This window comes from Aegilops tauschii, chromosome 1, assembly GCF_002575655.3.
Source record: "Aegilops tauschii subsp. strangulata cultivar AL8/78 chromosome 1, Aet v6.0, whole genome shotgun sequence".
NCBI classification, from domain to species: Eukaryota; Viridiplantae; Streptophyta; class Magnoliopsida; order Poales; family Poaceae; genus Aegilops; species Aegilops tauschii.
The window spans coordinates 449,596,611-449,619,853 of NC_053035.3; the positions used below are offsets into that span (position 1 = coordinate 449,596,611).

Genomic DNA, 23,243 nt, shown 5'->3' on the forward strand with positions numbered 1-23,243 from the left:
CGATGCCAGGCGCTGCTCCTCATCGCTGACAGCGATTAGCGTGGGGAATTCGCAGAGTGCAGAGCCGGTAACTCTTGTTAGGTTAGGTTTACGCAGGTGTTCACTCCTTGGGCCTTCGCCGCGCAGCTGGTTTTGAGTCACGCGCACGCTTGGAGAGGCTCGACTCCCGGATAACTGACGATACGTGCTGCTGTTCTCTGTCTCTGCACTTTGCACAGTAGTACAGTACGTGCTGTGCTCTAGTACTAGCATGTCTCCCACGTGGATCTCCTCTCCTCTCCTCTCCTGGGCTTTCCGTTTCGAACCGCGGTGGAGGGAGGGAGAACGCACTCTGGCTTCACAGGCGCGCGCGCAGACCGTTCATGCATCTTCGTGATTGCCCGTGACTTCAAATTGCAGCGCTGCTACTGGCACCCAGAGTGCTCTACCCACGAGGAATGCTTCCATGAGCTTTCGGTCGACGAGACACAGTCACGTAGCACTAGGATTATCAATCGGTCCAATCAAAGGTTTCTCTGGGCCACATCGCGCGCGTGTGTGGGTCTAGCGATGTTGGGCGCCAAATAGCCGTTCGGGCCCGTGCCGCCCCCCGACACGTGGGCTTTGCTCTCCGGTCCGGTCGCGATCTCCGGGGCCACGGCCATGGGCAACTAATCAAAACATCAACCAACAGTTAGTTAGTTAAGTTGTGGAGTGTAGTGATCACAAGAGAGCGCGGCAAACCTGTCCGTCACCAAAAAGTGTCTTGTTTCTTTCTTCCCATAAAAAAGAAGAAGTGCCTTCTTTTTCTCTGAATGAAACATCATTATCTCCCCTGCTCTTGCAGGCTTCGAGTAATAAACTAGCATTATATCGGCTGATAAATCGCATCCCGGTTTCAGTAAGCCACGATTTCGACCATCCCTATCATATCATGTCATGCGAGGCGAGTGGTAACGAAGTCTGGCATGGAAAAGTGCCGCATGAGACAGAGTAGAATTGAAGTAGGCGGGGCAAACCATGGTGTAGGCCGTGTTCGTTCGTAGGCTTTGAGGGTTAGCAAGCGCGCGCCACTCCTTTTTGAGGCTGCCTTTGATCAGCACTACAATCCGTTACATGCTTTTTATTTCCGTTTTCATTTCATTGACAACAAGACAAAAAAAAAAGTCACGGATAGAAGCTGGTTCCGCAGGGTCCATGACGCCCTAAATGGAAACGCATGGCATGTCACCTGAAAAGCGAGAGGGGAAAGCACTGTCGACTTGTATGGTAGATATTTTTCACACACACACACAAAAAAAAAACTTGTATGGCAGATCATGCATGCCCCTTGTTAGATCAACTGAGATGGAGGATCTTTGTAGAGCGGATTGTGCCCTGGTTGATTGATGAGTAATACAAAATCTTCCACACACACAAAAAAAAACCCCGATGTTTTACACTTGAAATATCAGGTTTTCCGAACACCATAAAAATAACTAAACATAAGAGTGGAGCCATTTATTATGTCAGGAGGTTGGGCGCCCCTCGATTGTCGATGGCGACAACGACAGAACCTTGGGGCGCAAGCACTTCCCTTGGATGCATTGTCGTGGATCCAAACCTCGTCCTCTTTTGGCCCTCAGTGAAAACCCTAGGTCTGGCTTTGCCAGACTTGAGTGTGGCGCGGTGCTTTCGCTTCATTTCCTTCTTCGAAGCGTCGTCTTTTCAACCTTAGGCCCATGTGGACAGGTCAAGGGCGTGTGCTGGTGGGTGGACGATAATGGTATTCATCAAGGTCTGGTTTTGGCTCCGGTTCAGTTCTCTAACTTGATGTCTCTTTCCATGTAAGGTGTGCAGCGAGGTTTCTATCCGAGCTCTCGTGTTAGCTTTTCCATCGGTCGACAACACGACACCTTTAGACCTACAGTGAGAAGACGACGCGCGGGGGGGGGGGGGGGGGGATGGATGGGACAACATCGTTGTCAACCCTACTGAAGTAGAGAAGAGGTTGATCTAACTCTAGGCCTACGGCCATGTTTCTATGCATCGGAATATTGAAGTTTCAATTTACATCGCATGCTCGCATTATTCTTGAATTTTTTTTAGGTTTCCGAATATGTTCGCTCTAATATTGAAGTCTCAGTGGGATCTGGGGGAGGCGGCTAGGGTTCTTGCGCCCGGGCCGCCCGCGGGGGGACGACACGGGGCCAGGGCACTAGTCTATCGTTTAGCCGCTAGTTTAAGTTGTTGCTATTTCTGTCAATAAAAGTAAATCATGTGGAAATGAGACACGCGAAGGTAGTTGTAGAAAAGAAGTGTCACCGTGCAGCCTGCGCCGATGGCATCACAGTCACAGCCAGTTCCCGCACGCGGCCCGGTGGACGCCGCCTCGCACCAGGCCACACCACCCTCCCCCTCCCGCTCCCAGTCTCCCACGACTCCAGTCAACAGCCGCGAGGCACGAGCCAGCCAGCACCCGAATCTCCCGGGCGGCCGGCCCCGATGATTTAGCCGGAGAGCCCGCCGCGGCCGGATCAGCGCAGCCAGCGCAATGCCGGCCCCGCCGGAAAGCGCGGCGGGCGGCAGCAGCGGGGAGCACCTCCGCGCCCACGCGCACCTCACCAACTGCATCCACCTCCGCCACCACCACGCGCACGGCCACGGCAGCGCGTCCGGCCGGCGGCGCAGCCCCCCCGAGTCCTCCGCGTCGCTCATGCGGGACCTCCTCGCGATGCAGCGCTCCCGCTCGCTCCGGGACCCCTCCACCCGCCGCTCCGTCGACTCCTCCTCCCGCGTCGCCGCCGAGCCCCCCGAGCCGGAGGACCCCCCCGCCCCCGGCCTCAAGACCCTCCTCGACCAGCTCGCGGAGGACCCGCGGCCCAGCCGGCCCGCCTCCCGCCGCCCGCGCCGCCGGTTCAGGCGCGGGGCCGGCCGCCGGGCCCCGCCCGCTGCTGCGGACGCCGGCGGTCCGGATCGCGCCGGCGCCTTCTCCGCCAACTCCAGCTCCCAGGAGGCCGTCTGCGGCAACAGGTACTTCTTCGGCGCCGGCGCGGGCGGCGACGATAGCGGCGGCAGCGAGGGGCTGCAGCAGCGCCCGCGGCCCCAGGCGTCGCAGGACTCGCGCAACGTCTGCGGCATCCCCTGGAACTGGTCGCGCCTCCACCACCGCAGCAAGTCCATCCTCGACATGGCCGGCCGGAGCCTCTCCTGCGGCCTGTCGGACCCCAAGTCGGCGGCCGCGGCGCGGAGGTCCTTGGCCGCCGCCTCCGCGGCCTCCTGCGGCGCCTACGCGGACGGGTCGCGCTCGCACCCGCACTTCCCGGTGACGGCGCGGCTGACGTCCTCCACCAGCTCCGACTCCGACTCACTGCCGCTGCTCGCCGAGGGCGCGCGAAATGGCGGCATCCGTGCCATTTCCAGGAGCTTCTCTGGGGAGCTCGGGATTTTCTCCAACCAGAGCAGCGAGCTGGATTCCGACCTCATGTCCGAGGCGCGCTCGGGGCAGAAGTCCCGGGGCTCGCAGCGTGGCCGGCACCGGAGCCTCACTCAGAAGTATGCACCCAGGACTTTCAAGGACGTTGTTGGGCAGAGCTTGGTTGTGCAGGCGCTGTCCAATGCCATTCTCAAGAGGAAGATCGGCTCCGTTTATGTCTTCTATGGGCCGCACGGCACAGGCAAAACATCGTGTGCTCGGGTGTTCGCCAAGGCGCTGAATTGCCATTCTCCTGAACACCCCAAGCCTTGCGACACATGCGCGTCCTGTATTGCGCACAATCTGGGGAAGAGTAGAAGTTTGGTGGAGATTGGGCCTGTTGGCAACATTGACCTGGACAGCATCGTGGATATCCTTGACAATGTGATGCTTTCGCCGCTGCCGGCGCACCACAGGGTGTTCATCGTGGATGATTGCAACACACTGCCGCCTGACACGTGGAGTGTCATATCGAAGGTTGTCGAGCGTGCGCCTCGGCGTGTGGTTTTTGTTCTCATCAGCCCAAATCTCGATCTCCCACATATAATTATGTCAAGGTGCCAAAAGTTCTTTTTCCCCAAACTGAAGGAATGCGACATTGTCAACACTTTGCAGTGGATTTGTACTAGTGATGGCCTAGATGTCGATAGAGATGCCTTGAAGCTTATTGCTTCCCGGTCAGATGGGTCATTGAGGGATGCAGAGATGACCTTGGATCAATTGAGTTTGCTTGGGCAGAGAATTACAATGCCACTTGTTCAAGAACTTGTAAGTTTTCCAGCAATGAGTCATAAGAATTACTTCTATATTAGGTAATATAGATAATTGAATAATTTTAGGCTAAATAAAAATGGTAAAGAATTCTGTAGCTGGGGAAGTTATTTCTTATATAACTCTGGAATATGTTGTGAAGCTGAATTAACGATATCATTGTCATACACTTCAAATTTCTCTTCCAATGTGTGTTCCCATTTTGGCATACTGCACAGAAGAGTTCAGCAAGTCAAAGTCACAACTGGAAGCACCAAACACCTTTTTAGTAAAATACTTGTGTTTATCTCTCTAAATAACACATTCTTGCATTCTAAGTGTACTGATATGATTGTCGTTTCTTTTTAGGTTGGTTGTCGTTTCTAATACTTTGTTACCTGACAGGCTGGCTTGGTTTCTGATGATAAATTGGTAAATCTGCTTGATTTGGCACTATCTGCTGACACTGCAAACACGGTGAAAGCTTTGCGTGATATTACTGAAACAGGTGTTGAGCCTTTGTCCCTAATGTCTCAACTCGCCACAATAATAACTGACATCCTTGCTGGCACCTACACATTCGCACAGGAAAGAATTCGAAGAAAATTCTTCAAACGTCCAACCTGTAAGCAACAATATTCGTTTTTATCTATTTATTTATTACTTTGAAAGGATTTTACCGTAGGGGATAATTCGCCCTGAACCATGTATTACATGGAAGTCTACTACTGTAAATATTCTGTTTTCACATTGTAATTTTTGTTGCATTGATTACAGTATCAAAGGAGGATATGGAAAAACTGCGCCAGGCCTTGAAAACACTCTCTGAAGCTGAAAAACAGTTGAGGGTCTCTAATGATAAGATGACCTGGCTTACAGCTGCTCTGCTCCAGCTTGCTCCTGATAAACAATATGTACTGCCAAGTTCATCGACAAGTACAAGTTTTAACCAGGGTTTGCCTACATACCCTGATGGGGATATAGCAAGGAACTCTGGTCCACATGGGTTATCAAGAGCATGTGACCAGGAAAATCTGCAATACAGAAATGCTAATCTGGGGATTTGTTCTAGCCATGTCACGGCAAACAATTACCATGGTGGAAGGAGACTCAGGGAACATACACCAGATGGCCATATGCTGTCAACAAGTGCTACCAGAATGAATGAAGGATCTAAATGTAGCAAAACTGATAACGAGATGATTTGGCAAGCTGTTCTAGAAAATGTTCAGTCAGATTCGTTGAGAAAAATGATGGCTAAAGAGGGACGGGTGATCTCTGTTAGCCTTGGCACAGGCAAGATTCTCTCTTATTCCATTTCTGCCTGTATTATTTGTATACTTTGTCAAGATTTTCATTGCAGAATATGCCTATGGAAAACTTTGTTCTTATCATTGTTAATGTGCTAAATAACTATTAGTGTAGAAGTGCAAGCAGTGCTGCATATATAGATAATAATATATTAGAAGTGGTTTGCGTTTATATGTTAGTATTTGGTGACCATGTAATTTAGTGGAATTTGTTATCTTGGTTATGGTCAGATGTATACATTGCTTCTATGCACTGTTAATCTTCCCTAGGCATGGAATATATCATGCTAGTTCTTCAAGATTGCTAACAAGTTTAAAACCGTGTTGAAGTAACTCTGAAATACATATTTTTTTTATAACTAACCAAGCAAACATTAAATTGTGCCATTGTAATGATATTGTTTCAATAATCTTTGTTCTTACATTTTGTTCTTTTCTTCCTGCAGCACCAACTGTGCAGTTAATGTTCAGTTCTCGAGTGAACAAGTCCAAAGCTGAAAAGTCAAGGGGTCAAATTTTGCAAGCATTTGAGTCTGTTCTTTCTTCTGCTATAATACTTGAAATCCGATATGAATCGAAGGATGGCGGAGAAGGTGTTGAGGATGCCTATTCCAACATTGCTTTAACGAGGTCTTTTACGAAACATAGTTCAGTTTCTTCTGGAGGTGAAAATTTAGTTAGCAGGCTCCAGAAAGGCAGAGTTGCCCAGGGTACTAGCTCAAATCAGACAAGATGGATGCAATCTGATCCACACATATTGACTGAAGGTGAGATTATTGAAGTGGGCCCTTCTGAAATGGAATGGTACGGGGAACCAGATACTGGTGCTGTTGCCTCAGATAAAAGAAGAAGTGTATGGGAAGCAGCTTTGTCATCACATGACCAAGAAAATATACGTCCTCCGGGAGGAACAAATGAACATGATCGACAAAAAAATATAGTAAGAGGTAAGGTATCTCTTGCTCATGTTATGAACAAGGCGGAAGCTTGTTCTCAGCAAGGAGGCTGGTCAAGACAAAAAGGGATGTCAATAACAGAAAAGTTAGAGCAAGAGAATTTGTAAGTAATCCCATACTACAACCAATTAAATCTGTTCATACAAATTACTTTAAACTTTAGCATGCAATATTATAACGGAGCCTGGGTTAGATCTTGTAATTTGGTTCAACATGGAGTTCCCTTCTTTGATCCTAGAATATGATTATGGACTGTTTATCTATTTGCAGGAGATTAGAGCCTAGGTCGAGTCTGCTTTGTTGGAAAGCTTCGAGCACTACTAGACGGAAGGTAATAATGACCTGGGATCACACCAACCCAAAACTTCAGTCCTAGAGTAGTTTATATATTTTTCATTCCCCTAAGTAACTTAAGCTTGGGCTCCATATAAGACGCATGGCATGATAGTTATCTGTTGAAAAGTAGTCATTTATGTAAAATATAAGAAACAATTGCCAGTAACCAAGATCACCATTCTTAGTTTCATACCGTTGACTCACTGAAAATAGCAGAATGTATGCTTCCAAAAGACAAAATAAGCGAACTGTGGCTTCAAAGGGAGTATTAAATAGAAACGGTAGAGTTCTTCGCAAAACGATCATCGTCAGCATGAGATCTTAGTTTAATACTGTCCGGAAAGTGGCTGTATGTCACGGGATACATGCCTTTCTCGTTGATCAAAAGGTGATAGAAATTTTTTTTTGAGGGAAGGTGATAGAGTATTTCCACTTCATGTTTATCCTGTCAGCTATACTTTCTCATCCTCGCTGAGCGACATTGTGTCATTTCGCTGCAGCTCTCAGCATTGAAGATAAGGACTCGAAGATCGCGAGCCCTATCAAGACTCGTCTTGTGCGGAAGGTGCATTTCAGTGAAATCTCCAAGATAACATGCCGCTGCCTAGGTCCACCAGATTTTTCATGGAGCTAAATTGATCTCTGTGGTTGATTCTCTGTAATTGTAGCAACCTGTAAGAATGTAGGTCATTCTGTACATCGTTTAACATGTAGAAGAATGAGAAATTTCCACCATGTCCATTATTTTCCCTGAAATTGTCTGAAATGCCAACAGCAAGCCCTTGCCACAGTTTATGGCACAGCTGCAAGGTACTAACGTTATCATGCTAGGCGTTGCGCAGCACCGTCTACGAAAGCACACACTTAACCGTTATTACAGATAAACAAAAGCAAATCACGCGAGGTACTAAATGCATGTTGTCCATTTGTTTGTACCAAATTACATTGACAAATCAACATTTAATCTTTGAGTGATTAGGGGGTATATATGCATCTGAAAATAAAACTTGTTAACATGCACCTGCTAAAGACTGAAGATCTACCACTTGATTCGTTAATTTCTTCTACATCATGGAATGGCTATAGTGCTGATTAAGGTGAGGGTCATGGTTACCCCTATTGATTGCGGTCGAAGGGCCACAAGCACTACATAGCAGTTACCGCATTATATATGAATCCCTAATTATATACAGTATGTGTTATACTCCCTCACCATCTTGATTGTAGCAACCTGTGAGGACTGCTTTAGAGTTCCAAGTTGAGACAAATAGGTGAGGGCCTTAACCATGTGATAACACGGGCTAACAAACTACTCTGCTTCACGAAGAAGATCCACATTAAGGAGGCTAAGGAGATGGGGTTCCTGCATTGCAGGATATGACTTGTGCAGCACATCCTGTCCTGCTGGATCACAGTGACAGAGCAGCCGAGGTGAATCGCAGGGCAATTCTCCTTTGGCACGCACAGCATGGCTAGCTAGGTAGCTTCCGTGCATGGAGCTTCTTCAACTCACCTGGCTACATGCATGCATGCCGCCGTGCCAATGGAGAAGCGCCCTGGGATTCACACGCCGCAACACATGGAGATGGGCCAACTTTTGCTCTCCCTGCCTGCTTGGCTCCAATGTTCTGAAGTTCTTGCGCTCGTTGATGTAAGCATTCTGCTTCTTGGCTTCCCTTATATACTGCACGATGTGCCTTGGGATATGGATCTTCAGACGGCATATGCTCCGAGCCCGATCGACTATTCCGGAGAAGGAGCTGCCTTTCTTGCCGGCAGTGTCGCCATTGTCCCCCCCGGCCCTTTGGAATGTGCGCCAGGAACAGGGTCCTCGTAGCCCAACCTGCCTTTTCGGAAGTATATATGGTGCAACCAACGTTACAGCAGAGAAAACCGATTTTTAGAGCTGAGCAGCACTGAACACACTGAGTATGTCTCGCTGCAGCAGTGAAGCGTCAATTAATTTGATGCCAGATGTGAAGAGATTTTGTTCTGGGCATCTCTACCTTGCTTTGCAACCGAGCTGTTGCTGTTGAATAAACTGACTTATGCGTTCCGTTAGCCCTTGGCGAGCCACGAACTTTTCTCATGGTCTGAGATGGTACATTCCGTTGGATCTTCTCTACTCGGTCAAGCTCGTGCAAGTTGGTCGCTTTTCCTGACTGAAACACAATTGGCGTAAAGGGGTAGAGCTCTCTGGGACCAAACTGTCTGGATGGAGCTACCAGGTTTTGTGCTGGGAATGAAAATGAAATTTTCTACCAAATGAAATGTATTAATCTTTTGAAAGATTGGCATTTGTTTTTATTATTAGACGTCCAGGTTTATATTCAGTCTGAGGCTGAAGCTACAATGTTCTCTGAACCTTGTTTTGACTGCTTTGCACTGTTATCTAAAGTCTAAAAGCTATTGGTCTTCATAATGTAGACCAAGTGGCACAAGACTTGCCTTTCTTTTGTTTTTTGAAGTACTATTACTTAGTTATTACTCCACTTGATGAAACTTATGAAACCATATATTAAAGAAATCCTGCTAGATCACAAAAGAAACAACATCCAACAGCTGAAAGGATGTTGTTGCAGTTTAACATTTGATGCATAGGACAATGTAACACTGCACATCAACTTGGAAACAAGTGTGTCTTCTGTCTTAGCATCATGCTAAGGTTTAGAGAAATCCAGAGATTCAGAGTTCAGGAAAGGTGACAGAGGAGCGAGCACAACACGGCTAGTTAACCGTGCCACACCTCCTGTGCCTGGCGGTCCCCAGCGACGGTCTTCATGGGACTGGGCTTCGAGTTAAAAGCCCGAAGAGCTTCTGTTAACCTCTTTGCAGTCAGCCCGTTGACTACATTTTGTTAGCTGCAATCTTCTTCAGCTTCTGTTACTTCACCCTTCAGGAAGGCCGTGACAGACAACTTGCCAGTCTGCTTTAGGCTAAGTGATTTTACCATCAGTTTGGCAAAGTAGAAACTCCTAGTTTGCAGTTGAAGAAAGATTTGCCGGTTGAATCGTTTTCTCAATGTCTCTCATCCCAAAGGTACTGTCACATTTCCTTTTTCGCTCAAACATGTGAAACTTGGGTGGAAGGGATGGGAAATCCAACAGAAGACGGTGAAAATATGTGGTTTAGTTTGCTAGCATCACTACATGGGCCGCTTATTGCACATTACCCTCTGGATCTTGAGCATATATATATAGAGAAAAAGTACAATACGTCACACAAGTAGTTGTGTCTTTACTCTTTACTCAATGCATGATAATTGTCCTGATAATATATTCACCTTAATTGTCTTGATACCGTGGTGGTAAAGTGAACTAGCTTCGATGGATACATAGATTAATACATATCACAAAGGGCCTGCAGAATACAAAATGTTGCAATCTGATAACAAACTAATAAGATGCACCATGGTTATTTTTGAAACTTAACAAGTGATATACAATGTTCATTAAGATGAAATATGTCTCACAATGAGTGATGAAGTTTTTTCTCATGAAACAAATGAACAATTAAGATATGATTCCATTTATCTGAACAAAATGTCCCTTCAAGAATTCCATGTACTCCACTGGAAGAGAAGACATGAATAAGCTCAAAGAGGCTTCCACGTTCAGATTTTGAAGACTATTTGACCAAAGAGAACTCCACAAACTTGTCACACCCATGGTAGTGGCATATCTTTTTGACGAACGGAGCATGTATATTATTTGTTTCTTTTGACAAAGGCATTATATCAAATTTTAAATTAAGGGAACAACAAAAGGATGGACCAGAAACCAAGTATAGAGAAAACTAGTTTACAAAGACCACTGACGAGAACAATCAAGCAAAACAGAATGGTGCGCACAAAGGCACTCATCGATTGAAGAGATGAATGACCAGGTAGAGGCAAATGCAATGCATTGATGTGGAAGCACTCCCCATATGCTAGAGAAAGAAGCCCTAATATGCTTCCAAAAGATCAATTATTTTTGTAGTACCCTTAGTTCATCGCCAAAGTGGGCCCTCACACCGTGCTCGAAGGGCTCTAACCCATACCCAACATAGAAGCTCACCTAAGAACTCAAATCGGACTTAAGGACTAGACACCACTAAAAAGGAGATTCTGAGCATGATCATTGTCTCGAATCGATACCACATCGAGAGCATCACTATTAGTTTCAATGAAGTAACCAAACGAATAATAGCCAGAGGGACAATAGACTCCCAAGACAATGCCTCCAAGAATGGAACGATGCCATAGAACCATTGCTAGTAGCCTGCCAACTGTTTTTTTTTTCAAAAAGGAGGATTACTCACGTCCTCTGCATCATATGATGCACAAATCCAGTCATTAAGACGAACCAAGTAACAAAGTTCAAATATTCTGTTAAGTTCAATGGGAAGTTACTAAACCAGTTCTCCCCGACACGGGGCCTTCGCCAAGGTGACCCATTGTCCCCTTTCCTATTTTTATTTGTTGCTGATGCTCTTTCAGCTTTTTTGCATAAATCAATTCGAGAGGATGGTTTGGAGGCTTTGAGGATATGTAGAAGGGCCCCGGAGATTTCTCATCTATTGTTTGCAGATGATACACTTTTGTTCTTCAGAGCAAGGTCTGACCAAGCGGCAATTGTCAAGGAGGTGTTGAACACGTATGCTTCAGCGACGGGACAACTCATTAACCCTTCTAAGTGTTCCATCTTAATTCCTAATAGCTGCCCAGAGTTAGTTTCTGCTGAAATCAAAAGTATCTTGCAAATCTCACATGAGGTGTTTGAGCCAAAATATTTGGGGTTACCGGTTCTAGAGGGGCAAATGAGTAAAGGAAAACTCCAACCCTTACAGGCAAAACTGAGTAAACGGCTTGTTGATTGGAGTGAGAAATATGTGTCCATGGCAGGTACGGAAGTTCTTATAAAGGCGGTGGCGCAAGGGATCCCCACATATGTTATGAGTGTCTTCAAGTTACCCATGTCAGTTTATGATGATCTCTCACGGCTCATTCGGCAATATTGGTTGGGAGTAGAAAAAGGAAAGCGAAAAATGGCATGGCTGGCATGGGATAAAATGATACTTCCTAAATCTATGGGGGTATGGGTTTCAGAGATATGAGAGCCTTTAATCAAGCTCTCCTAGCCAAGCAGGCTTGGAGATTAATTGAGCATCCAGAAAGCTTGGTGGCTAGGCTTCTTAGTGCAAAGTACTATCCATCAGGGAAGTTAGTGGATACGGTGTTCACCGGTAACGCTTTGGCAGTTTGGCGTGGTATTGAGCATGGACTGGAACTAGTGAAACGCGGTATGATTTGGAGAGTGGGTAATGGTAATAAAATCAGAACATGGAGAGACCCCCGGATCCCTAGAGGTCCATCATTGAGACCAATCCTGATATAAGTATCTAGGGAGAACATGAGGCTTCTCAGAGCTCAGCGAGTCTCGGCCGTCGGATCGGTTTTTTGATGCGTTCTGGAGCGTCGGTTCTCCCTCCCGGACGATCTGGGCCGCCGGATCGAAAACGGACACTGCTACAATGAATAGTTGCCTCTCGTTTGTGCCACCGCGTGTTAATTCAGTGCCCCGCCGAGGGTATTTTGGTCATTTCGCATGTGGATATAAATTGGCGGCAGCTCCCGTGCTAAAACCTAGCCGCTGCCTCCTCCCTCGCTGCTTCCACTCCTCCCGCAGCCGCCTCCCTCCCTCCCTCCCTCCCTCCCACGCAGCCGCCTCCCTCCCTCACTCGCTCCTCATCCGGCGATCGCTTCCACTCCTCCCGCAGCCGCCTCCCTCCCTCACTCGCTCCTCATTCGGTGACGGCGGCAGCGGTCACAGAGGAGGGCGGCGGATCAATGGCGTCGGCGATGGCGTCCGTGGCGGCGGTGGACGGCGCGGCCGCGGCGCTCCGTTCGGTGATGTCGCGCGCGCGGCAGGTGGCGGCGCGGTCGGGGCGGGCGCCGGAGCAATTTGGGCTTCTATCCTGATGTAAGCAGTCACTATCCCCTTCTCGGCTTCGATTCAAACTCACCTGGTGGCTAAGATTATTTGGGTTGTCAGCAGTTAATCCTTTGCCTCCTCTTGCTCGTACGCCAACATTTGAGAACTAGGAGAAAGGGGTGGAGGCCATGGAGGTCACGGGGCAAGGAAGAAGAGGAGGCCATGGAGGTCGTGGGGGAGATCCGGAGAGGAACAGGAGGCCACGATGTCGCCCCCATCTTCCCACTCCTTGAAGAATAGCACCCCTTCGAGCCCCATGTTGTGGTCAGTACTCCAATTACCTACTGCTTCTTAGATTATTAATTAGAGAGACAAGATCAATTGACTTCGTAGTATACTTTGAGTTTGTTCTACTGCCTGGAGAAAGAACGGGAGCCCTTTCTCACAGTGGCGTTCACGTGGATGACCAAACTGAGTCTTCTTCTTTTTTATATCTCCAAGTACAAATATGGTTTGATTTGATAGAATAGCATAGTCTAAAATGTTGAGATTGTGAGTCTACAAAGACAGTTACATATACGATCAGTTAATAGCTCACGTGAAAAATACTGTTTGTTCCTCTCTTTTTACTGTAAAACGCAAGCAAAAAGGATGATATGGTAGTCAAGTTCTTCCTGGAAATCTTGCCTTGGTTGATCTTGCGGGCAGGTAATAGCTATTCTTTTTGGGCTGCTGTTTTCTTTTCACTCTGTAAAATTATGTTCGTGGGCAGGTAATAGCTATTCTTGATCCTATGTTTCTACTGGTTATTGATTCTGTGTTTTCCCAGCAAACTAACTTGAATTTTAAAGGACGGTCAGTATCACCAGCTGGTAATTCTATAGTATGTGGATCACGCTAACGAGATAAAAACACATCTCCATGTAAGGGGTCATTTATTTTGGTCGAGTGCACACGCAAGGAAATGTTATTTCTGTTGATTTGACTTTTGTCCACACAACAGAACCAGTTACTTTTTGGGATCATAATCATATACATGCTAAAGTAGCCAGGTCTATAATTTTCATGTTTGTTCTTTCTTCCCGTATAGGAAAATATTGGAACAATCCACAATCATGTTGAAGACCAACATAGGATGATAGAGAATCTGCAGGTTTGCCACACAATGCTCTTGTCTTTGTACTGATTTTAGGTGTGCAAGAGGTAGTAAGATTTTGAAATTTCTAAGATTTTTGGCGATGGTCTTGGAGTAGATATTGCGTTAGGTAATGAACTAATTGTTCTTGCTAGCTTTACTACTGGTTATTGCCTTAGAAACTAATTTGGTTCAAATATGATCTCCAATTGCAGGTTTATTGATTAGAAACTAATTTAGTTTAAAATATGATCTCCAATTGCAGGTTCAAGGAATTGTTCTCAGCTTCATCCAATGGAGGAAAGATAATGCAGAGGGGGTGGAAGTAAATTGTTGTGTCGCTAATAGCACCAACTGCCATTTATGGATCCAGGGTAAGATATTTAGTCTTCTAAAATGATATGCATCATTGTTAGATGTCAAAATTAGGCAGTCCAACAAGAAACTTGATGGCAACATGCCTCCTAGGAATAATTGTTTCTTCTGGTTTACTGTTACTTATTATAGGTTCAGGCGCAACTAAATCATTCATGGAAGGCCATAATAAACCTTTTATTTCTTAATACAAAAGGATAAAAAAGGTTCACCATTATGCACAAAACAGTCTATCTTAAGGAGTGACAACTAGGATGTGCAAGCATACTGAACCATGGTACCTTGCTGAATGAAAAATATTATTTTGGACTCCTGGTAATATATGCTTCCTTGCATTTGTTGCAATTTTGCTCATTTGTGCCTTTCATTTAGTGATTTCCTCCCTATGGTGCACATTGTTGTTGCTGCTGTATGATGCATTTGTGGCTTAGGACAACGAATGATCGATTCTACTTCCTTTGTTGTTGTTGCTTCCTGATTTTTCTTACCATGGGTTGTCATCTAAAGTCAATTTTTAGAGGAATTAGGACATGTTCTTTTTTCTTCCCACAGTTTGTCATCTAAACTGAATTTTTAGAGGAACAAGTAACTGCTTCTTGATTTGATTTTGTCCTCTTTGTCGATGATCCTTTTCTTCCTATGGTTATGCAGGCCCGAGTCTTAGTTTGATCTTGCCGTTTCGCGGCTCAATGTCGATGACTACCATGAGGCACTGCACAGTTAAACTCCTCTGGTAATCAGCACCAACAATTGCCTTAAAAGTCCGCATTCTGCATTGTAATGCACTTTACTGGTTAGGCAAAGTTTCAGAATTCAGTGACCAGGCTGATATTTACTAGAGGTATTTTCTACACCTTTGTGTAATGGGTGGAACCTATCCTACACAATGCCCAATGAGCCATGTTTTTTCCTACGGGTAGAAAATGCTCTGTTTTCAAGTGGCATCATACGGCAAAGCAGGGGATCTGGATCAGGGGTCGTAATGGTTCTTGTGACGACATGTCTAGCGCTTCCGCTCCCTGCACTCTGGCTTCTACTTGCAAGTAAGCTTCTCTTGCTCTTCTACCACTCCCCCTCCTCTTCTGTGAGGATCTCTGGTTGGATTTGGGTAACCAGAGCCCAGGAGATGAATCCTATTTGAAGATGAACTGTGTATGCTAGCTTGATTTAGTTTATGTGAGTAGATATTTATATATGAAATTATGAACCATGTATGCTGGCTTGATGGTGATACACAGTAATTTAACCAATGACTTTAGATTGGGAGTAACAAGTAAGAGGATTATATCTGTGAAAAGTGTATTCTTCACAAGCCATGTAAGAAACCCAAAGGGATACATGTGTAGTTAATATCATCTTAACGTTTAGTGGCTGAATTATAATTAGTTTCCATCATACTTAATATTCTCTTTCGCCCAAAGGTATTGTATTATAGGTTTTCAAATTGGTTTTAGTATAAGATTGGCATTTATTACTGTACACTACATTGCAAAATACTCACTGCGTATGCTCTTTTTTGTTAGTTTTCTGTTTTTGTTTTTGTTTTGGGCCAGGAGGCCTAGAAAGGTCCTTTCTGGCGTGAGGTGTTCGGGCTGTAGGGTGATTCCTATAGAACAAAATCGTTTGTTCGGGAAAAGTTCGACACCGAACCTTTTGTTCGGTCTGGGAAGCTCTCAGACTGAAAGTTAGGTGGATACCAGCGTCCTTCTTTGAATTCCTAGAGCCATTTACCATTGAAGGATGTATCACAGAACACAGTCATTGCCACTATGCTTATCTATACTTCTGTCCAGAGCATTGGGATATGTATTTTGTACTCTCTGGCTACACTAGTAGAAAATAGGGCTTTTGTTCGGGCATAGCAAGCCCATTAGTCCCGGTTCAGTCACGAACCGGGACCCATGGGGCATTCGTCCCGGTTCGTGAGCCCAGGGGGCCGGCCGGGGCCTCGTGGGCATTGGTCCCGGTTCGTATGGAACCATTTGTCCCGGTTCGAGGCACGAATCGGGACTAATGGGCCTCGCTCCTGGCCCACAACCATTGGTCCCGGTTCGTGGCATGAACCGGGACAGATCCCGGTTCATGCCACGAACCGGGACCAATGAGGTGCCTATATATACCCCTCGCCCGCGAGCAGAGCACTCCAGTGCTCTGTTTTTCTCTGGCCGGCGAGGGGAGGGCTTTGTGGTGCTCTAGCTCACCTCCTATGCACATGAGGTGTTCGATGAAATGCCCGAGCCACACTAGTTAAGCTTTCTCCTCTCGAAGCTCGACCTCAAAGCTCCATTTTCCTCGAGATTTGTCTAGGTTTAGCGGCCCGTCACGTCCCATTCCCGTCTTCACCGCCGTCGACCGCCCGCGCCGATCTCGTCGCCGGCACCACCGTGGTGAGCCTCTTGTTCTTATCTTCTTTCTGAAAGAAAAAAAATTCTTACTTTAGATAGATACTTGTCTAATTTTCTTACTATTTTATTGCTTGTTATTATATAGTGCGATGGTTTTGGTATCCGCCCCCGTCGGCCCTCGTCCTGTCTACGATTCGGATGTGGTATATATTATCTTTATAACTATTGGTTCATTTATTGTTTATGAAAATTATGCCGACCAACGTGACATAGATTTTATTTATCTAGGAGGTATGTGAACCGGAAATTCCAACCGACCCTATTGTCGAGAGGTTAAATTTAGTTGAAGAAGAAAACAATTTCTTGAAGGAAAAAATAAAAAAAATTGAGGAGGAGAAGATGATATTGGAGTTGCATGTTGCGGATGTCGTCGATGATCACAAGATCAAGATGGATGCAATGCGCTTGAAGATTAGAAAGATTAGAAAATATGCCATTCATACCGAGGCTTGGTATCATTATGCCGTTGGATCAATTGTTACCTTGGTTGCGATTATGATCGCATTTGTTTTCGCATTGAAATGTTTTACATAGTTTCAATGTATGGTTTAATTAATTAGATGCTCTGGAGAGCTATATATATGTTGTTAGATGAGAACTATGTATGTACTTTGGTTCTAATGTGATGATGAAATTCTATTAATTTGGTCACTTAATTATCTATTCATGATGTTCTGTAATGGTTTTTGACACACTTAATTATATATAATGCACGCAGATGAACCGGCAATGGATGTACGGTGACAGACACACCTCGGAGTACATTAAGGGCGTGCATGATTTTCTCGAAGTGGCTGAGGCAAACAAGCAGAATGGTTTTATGTGTTGTCCATGCCATACATGTGGGAATACGAAGTCTTACTCTGACCGGAAAATCCTTCACACCCACCTGCTTTACAAGGGTTTCATGCCACACTATAATGTTTGGACGAGGCACGGAGAAATAGGGGTTATGATGGAAGACGACGAAGAAGAAGAGGACGATGACAACTATGTGCCCCCTGAATACGGTGATGCTGCAACGGGGGAAGCTGCTGAAGATCAAGAGGAACCAGACGATGTGCCCAATGATGCTGCAACGGGGGAAGCTGCTGAAGATCAAGAGGAACTAGTGCCCGATGATGATGATCTCCGCCGGGTCATTGTCGATGCAAGGATGCAATGCGAAAGTCAAAAGGAGAAGCTGAAGTTCGATCGCATGTTAAGAGGATCACAAAAAAGGGTTGTACCCCAATTGCGAAGATGGCAACACAAAGCTTGGTACCATACTGGAATTGCTGCAGTGGAAGGCAGAGAATGCTGTGCCTGACAAAGAATTTGAGAAGCTATTGAAAATATTGAAGAAGAAGCTTCCAAAGGATAACGAATTGCCCGACAGTACATACGCAGCAAAGAAGGTCGTATGCCCTCTAGGATTGGAGGTGCAGAAGATACATGCATGCCCTAATGACCGCATCCTCTACCGCGGTGCGTACAAGGATCTGAACGCATGCCCGGTATGCGGTGCATTGCGGTATACGATTAGACGAGATGACCTTGGTGATGTTGACGACGAGCCCCCCAGGAAGAGGGTTCCTGCGAAGGTGATGTGGTATGCTCCTATAATACCACGGTTGAAACGTCTGTTCAGAAACAAAGAGCATGCCAAGTTGATGCGATGGCACAGTGAGGACCGTAAGAAAGACGGGAAGTTGAGAGCACCCGCTGACGAGTCGCAGTGGAGAAAAATCGAGAGAAAGTACTGGGCTGAGTTTGCAGCTGACCCAAGGAACGTATGGTTTGGTTTAAGCGCGGATGGCATTAATCCTTTCGGGGAGCAGAGCAGCAATCACAGCACCTGGCCCGTGACTCTATGTATGTATAACCTTCCTCCTTGGATGTGCATGAAGCGGAAGTTCATTATGATGCCAGTTCTCATCCAAGGTCCTAAGCAACCCGGCAACGACATTGATGTGTACCTAAGGCCATTAGTTGAAGAACTTTTACAGTTGTGGAATAGAAACGGTGTACGTACGTGGGATGAGCACAAATAGGAGGAATTTAACCTGCACGCGTTGCTGTTTGTAACCATCAATGATTGGCCCGCTCTCAGTAACCTTTCAGGACAGACAAACAAGGGATACCACGCATGCACGCACTGTTTAGATGACACTGCAAGTATATACCTGGACAAATGCAGGAAGAATGTGTACCTGGGCCATCGTCGATTTCTTCCGACCAACCATCAATGTCGAAAGAAAGGCAAGCATTTGAAAGGCGAGGCAGATCACCGGAAGAAGCCCGCCATGCGTACCGGTGATCACGTACTTGCTATGGTCAATGATTTACACGTAATCTTTGGAAAGGGTCCCGGCGGACTAGCTGTTCCGAATGACGCTGAGGGACACGCACCCATGTGGAAGAAGAAATCTATATTTTGGGACCTACCCTACTGGAAAGACCTAGAGGTCTGCTCTTCAATCGACGTGATGCACGTGACGAAGAACCTTTGCGTGAACCTGCTAGGCTTCTTGGGCGTGTAGGGGAAGACAAAAGATACACCTGAGGCACGGGAGGACCTGCAATGTTTGCATGAAAAAGACGGCATGCCTCCGAAGCAGTATGAAGGTCCTGCCAGCTACGCTCTTACGAAAGAAGAGAAAGAAATCTTCTTTGAATGCCTGCTCAGTATGAAGGTCCCAACTGGCTTCTCGTCGAATATAAAGGGAATAATAAATATGCCAGAGAAAAAGTTCCAGAACCTAAAGTCTCATGACTGCCACGTGATTATGACGCAACTGCTTCCGGTTGCATTGAGGGGGCTTCTACCGGAAAACGTCCGATTAGCCATTGTGAAGCTATGTGCATTCCTCAATGCAATCTCTCAGAAGGTGATCGATCCAGAAATCATACCAAGGCTAAGGAGTGATGTGGCGCACATCCTAGTCCATATGTCTTGTCAGTTTCGAGCTGGTGTTCTACCATCCTTCTTCAATATCATGACGCACGTCCTAGTTCATCTAGTCGACGAGATTGTCATTCTGGGGCCCGTATTTCTACACAATATGTTCCCCTTTGAGAGGTTCATGGGAGTCCTAAAGAAATATGTCCGTAACCGCGCTAGGCCAGAAGGAAGCATCTCCATGGGCCATCAAACAGAGGATGTCATTGGGTTTTGTGTTGACTTCATTCCTGGCCTTAAGAAGATAGGTCTCCCTAAATCACGGTATGAGGGGAGACTGACTGGAAAAGGCACGCTAGGAGCAGACTCAATAATATGCAGGGACGGGCATTCTTGGTCTCAAGCACACTACACAGTTCTACAGAACTCTACCTTGGTGACCCCGTATGTCGATGAACACAAGAACAGTCTGCGCTCCAAACACCCGGAGCAGTCTGATGACTGGATTACATGTGAATACATCAGGACTTTCAGCAGTTGGTTGGAAACACGTCTCAGAGGTGACACCACTGTTTGTGATGAGTTGTACTCGTTGTCCAGGGGACCATGTTCGACTGTATTAACTTACAAAGGATACGAGATAAATGGGAATACATTTTACACGATCGCCCAAGATCAAAAGAGCACCAACCAAAACAGCGGTGTCCGCTTTGATGCAGCAACCGAGAGGGGAAAGGAAACATATTATGGTTAAATAATGGACATATGGGAACTTGACTACGGACATGATTTTAAGGTCCCTTTGTTTAAGTGCAAATGGGTCAATCTGTCAGGAGGCGGGGTACAGGTAGACCCACAGTACGGAATGACAACAGTGGATCTGAACAATTTTGGGTACACTGACGAACCGTTCGTCCTAGCGAATGATGTGGCACAGGTTATCTATGTGAAGGACATGTCTACCAGACTGAGAAAAAGAAAAGATAAGGAAGCGAATACATCATACGATGAGCCAAAGCGCCCCATAGTTCTTTCAGGAAAAAGGGACATTGTGGGAGTGGAGGGCAAGACAGACATGTGTGAAGATTATGAAAAGTTTCATGAAATTCCTCCCTTCAAAGTCAAGGCTGACCCAAGCATCCTGATAAACGATGAAGATTATCCATGGTTACGGCGCAATAAGCAAATGACACAAGCGAAGAAAAAGTGAAGACTTTCTCCCGCAACTATTATGATGATACCATGCCAACTTTGTAACAGACGAGTATGATACCATTGTCCGTTTTGTACACGAAGTGCATCTAGTTTTTGCCGTAACCCTCTTAACTTTCTTGCACATGCTATGTGGATGAAATGATGATACCATGCCAACTTTCAACCTTTTCAGAGTTCATTTGAAATGCTTTTCAATTGTAGGGTCTTATAGCTCAAAATAATTAGTAAATGCATGAAAAATAACAAATGAAGTCAGAAAGGGTTGAAAATTGATGATGTGGCTTTGAATGGTGAATTTTGAACACACAAAAAGTCAGGAGTTCAAATAAGTTTAAAAAAATGAAATCCCTTTGTAACAGACGAGTTTCCGTATGAAATCCTGATACTTCGAAAGAGATTGTCCGTTTTGTACACGAAGTGCATCCAGTTTTTGCCGTAACCCTCTCAACTTTCTTGCACATGCTATGTGGATGAAATGATGATACCATGCCAACTTTCAACCTTTTCAGAGTTAATTTGAAATGCTTTTCAATTTTAGGGTCTTATAGCTCAAAATAATCAGTAAATGCATGAAAAATGGTGCATGAAAAATAACAAATAAAATAAATAAGTAATTAGAAACAAAATAATATAAACTTTAATAAAATATATAAGTAGAAACAAAATAAAATAAACTTTAATAACAAAAATAAAATTTATGAAACTAAAATTATCAAAATATTTTCTGTTCAAAACATTATAAGCAACCTCTAGTATTATTGAAACTAAAATTATATAAAATTGATGCAACTAAAATTATCAAAGTATTTTCTGTTCAAAATCATTGAAAGCAAAAATAATTTTCATAAAGAACTTTTTTTGTTAGAAACTTTAATAGCAAAAAGAATTATCATAAAGTAAAATAAATAAGTAATTAGAAACAAAATAAAATAAAATAAATAAGTTTTTTGTTGTAAGTAGAAACAAAACAAAATAAATAAAGCAAAAAAGAAAAAAAAACAGGTAAAAAATAAAAATTATGCCACCTACTGGGCCACCACAGCCTGAATACGACTAGAAACCCATCCATGGGCCAGGATTCAGGCCCAGTAGGCCCACATGCATGTACAGAGAGGTTAGGCCCGTAAGCCTGCTTTAGAGAGGAGCTCGACAGCTCAGGCGCACCGCACCTTATAAACAGGTGCGGCTCTCTCTCAGCTAGCGAGGTGGGACTAAACTCCCACCACCACGCCGCTGTGCAAGGCCATTGGTCCCGGTTGGTGGCACGAACCGGGACCAATGCCACCCTTTGGTCCCGGTTCGTGGCACCAACCGGGACCAATGCCCCCCTTTAGTCCCGGTTGGTGCCACCAACCAGGACCAAAGGCCGCCGCTTCTCGCCCTTTGGGCTGCTGAAAAGAGGCCTTTGGTCCCGGTTGGTGACACCAACTGGGACTAAAGGGGGCATTAGTCCCGGTTGGTGGCACCAACCGAGACTAATGCTTGGACTATATAACAAACACTTGTGAATTTTTTTAATTTTCATCGCCTGTTGCCTCCCCCCCGCCGTCAGGCTGCTCCACCTCGCCGTCTACGCCGCCGCCAACGCCGTCGCCTCCCCGAGCCCGCGCCGTCCTCGTCGCCGGCATCCCTGAGCCCGCCGTCCTCGTCGTCCCCGTCGCCGCGTGCCTCCCCGAGCCCACCCCTCCTCGTCCCTATCGCCGCCTGCCGTCCCAAGACCACCGTCCCCGTCACCGCGTGCCGCCCCGAGCCCGCCGTCCTCGTCGCCGGACTCCTGCCATCGCCGCCTCCCTCGAAGTGAGCCCCCCCTTTCCCATGGTCCCGATCGAGCGCCGCTCTTGTGCCCGAGTGCCCCTTGCTCTCTGCCCCTGCTCCATGGTCGCCGCCGGCCCCGACGCATTGAAGAGCAGAAGGAGAGGAGAAGGAGAGGAGAGGAGAAGGAGTGGAGCAGCAGCAAGACGCCGTCCAATTTTCTAAATTTTCTGATTTTTTTTACAGATATGAACAGTGCATATAGAGGGTGTTTGATCAAATGCTAGATGGCTTTGGGCATTTTTAGAATTTATGATATTTTTTGTGGTGAGGTACTGATGCAAGACAAAGGTGATGGCAAAATTTCAGAATTTTTGGATTGGTTTAGAATAGGTTTTCAGCAAGGAATTTGAATCTGGTTCAAATTTCATTTGAATGAAATTTGAAAATTTTGAACTATGGATCAGAATGTTTTTGGTGAAATGGAGTGTGGGTACTGTCATGAAGTTGGAGTAATTTTTGTGGTTGTAAAAGAGTTAGGAAAATTTAGAATGTGCGAAATATGTCAAAAAATGTTTTTTGTTAATATACAGAAAGTTTTTATATATGACTATGGATATATGAGCAATGATGATCCATGGATGTATGCATTGATATATATGAGAAACGATGTTCATAGAATATTTACCAAGTATATATGTATTTTTGTTCATAGCATTTTTTTCCATTTATATATGTATGTGGCTATAGATGGATATATATGAGAAATGATGATCCATG

The 23,243-nt window shown here is 45.6% G+C and overlaps 1 protein-coding gene and 1 long non-coding RNA gene across 7 annotated transcripts in view; both read left to right on the forward strand.

Annotated features, from left to right (window-relative positions):
- The first annotated feature begins 2,300 nt into the window (after positions 1 to 2,300).
- LOC109746117 (protein STICHEL-like 4) lies at positions 2,301 to 7,541 on the forward strand. Its single transcript, XM_020305231.4, has 6 exons — positions 2,301 to 4,201; positions 4,589 to 4,808; positions 4,961 to 5,479; positions 5,940 to 6,552; positions 6,720 to 6,780; positions 7,286 to 7,541. The coding sequence occupies exons 1-6, from the start codon at positions 2,513 to 2,515 to the stop codon at positions 7,376 to 7,378; spliced, it is 3,195 nt and encodes a 1,064-aa protein (XP_020160820.1). The 5' UTR covers positions 2,301 to 2,512; the 3' UTR covers positions 7,379 to 7,541.
- A 4,922-nt stretch (positions 7,542 to 12,463) lies between these two features.
- The window catches only part of LOC120964921 (uncharacterized), a 34,607-nt gene continuing 23,827 nt past the window's right edge, over positions 12,464 to 23,243 (forward strand). For 2 of the 6 annotated variants that reach the window (XR_006664093.2, XR_012186873.1), the window contains exons 1-5: positions 12,464 to 12,748; positions 12,824 to 13,024; positions 13,791 to 13,853; positions 14,101 to 14,209; positions 14,862 to 15,253. This is a non-coding gene — a long non-coding RNA (uncharacterized lncRNA). Of the gene's footprint in view, positions 12,749 to 12,823; positions 13,025 to 13,790; positions 13,854 to 14,100; positions 14,210 to 14,861; positions 16,598 to 16,700; positions 16,759 to 16,843; positions 17,279 to 23,243 lie in introns of those variants that run through there. The other 4 variants (XR_006664094.2, XR_012186874.1, XR_012186868.1 and 1 more) reach the window with 4 other exon arrangements.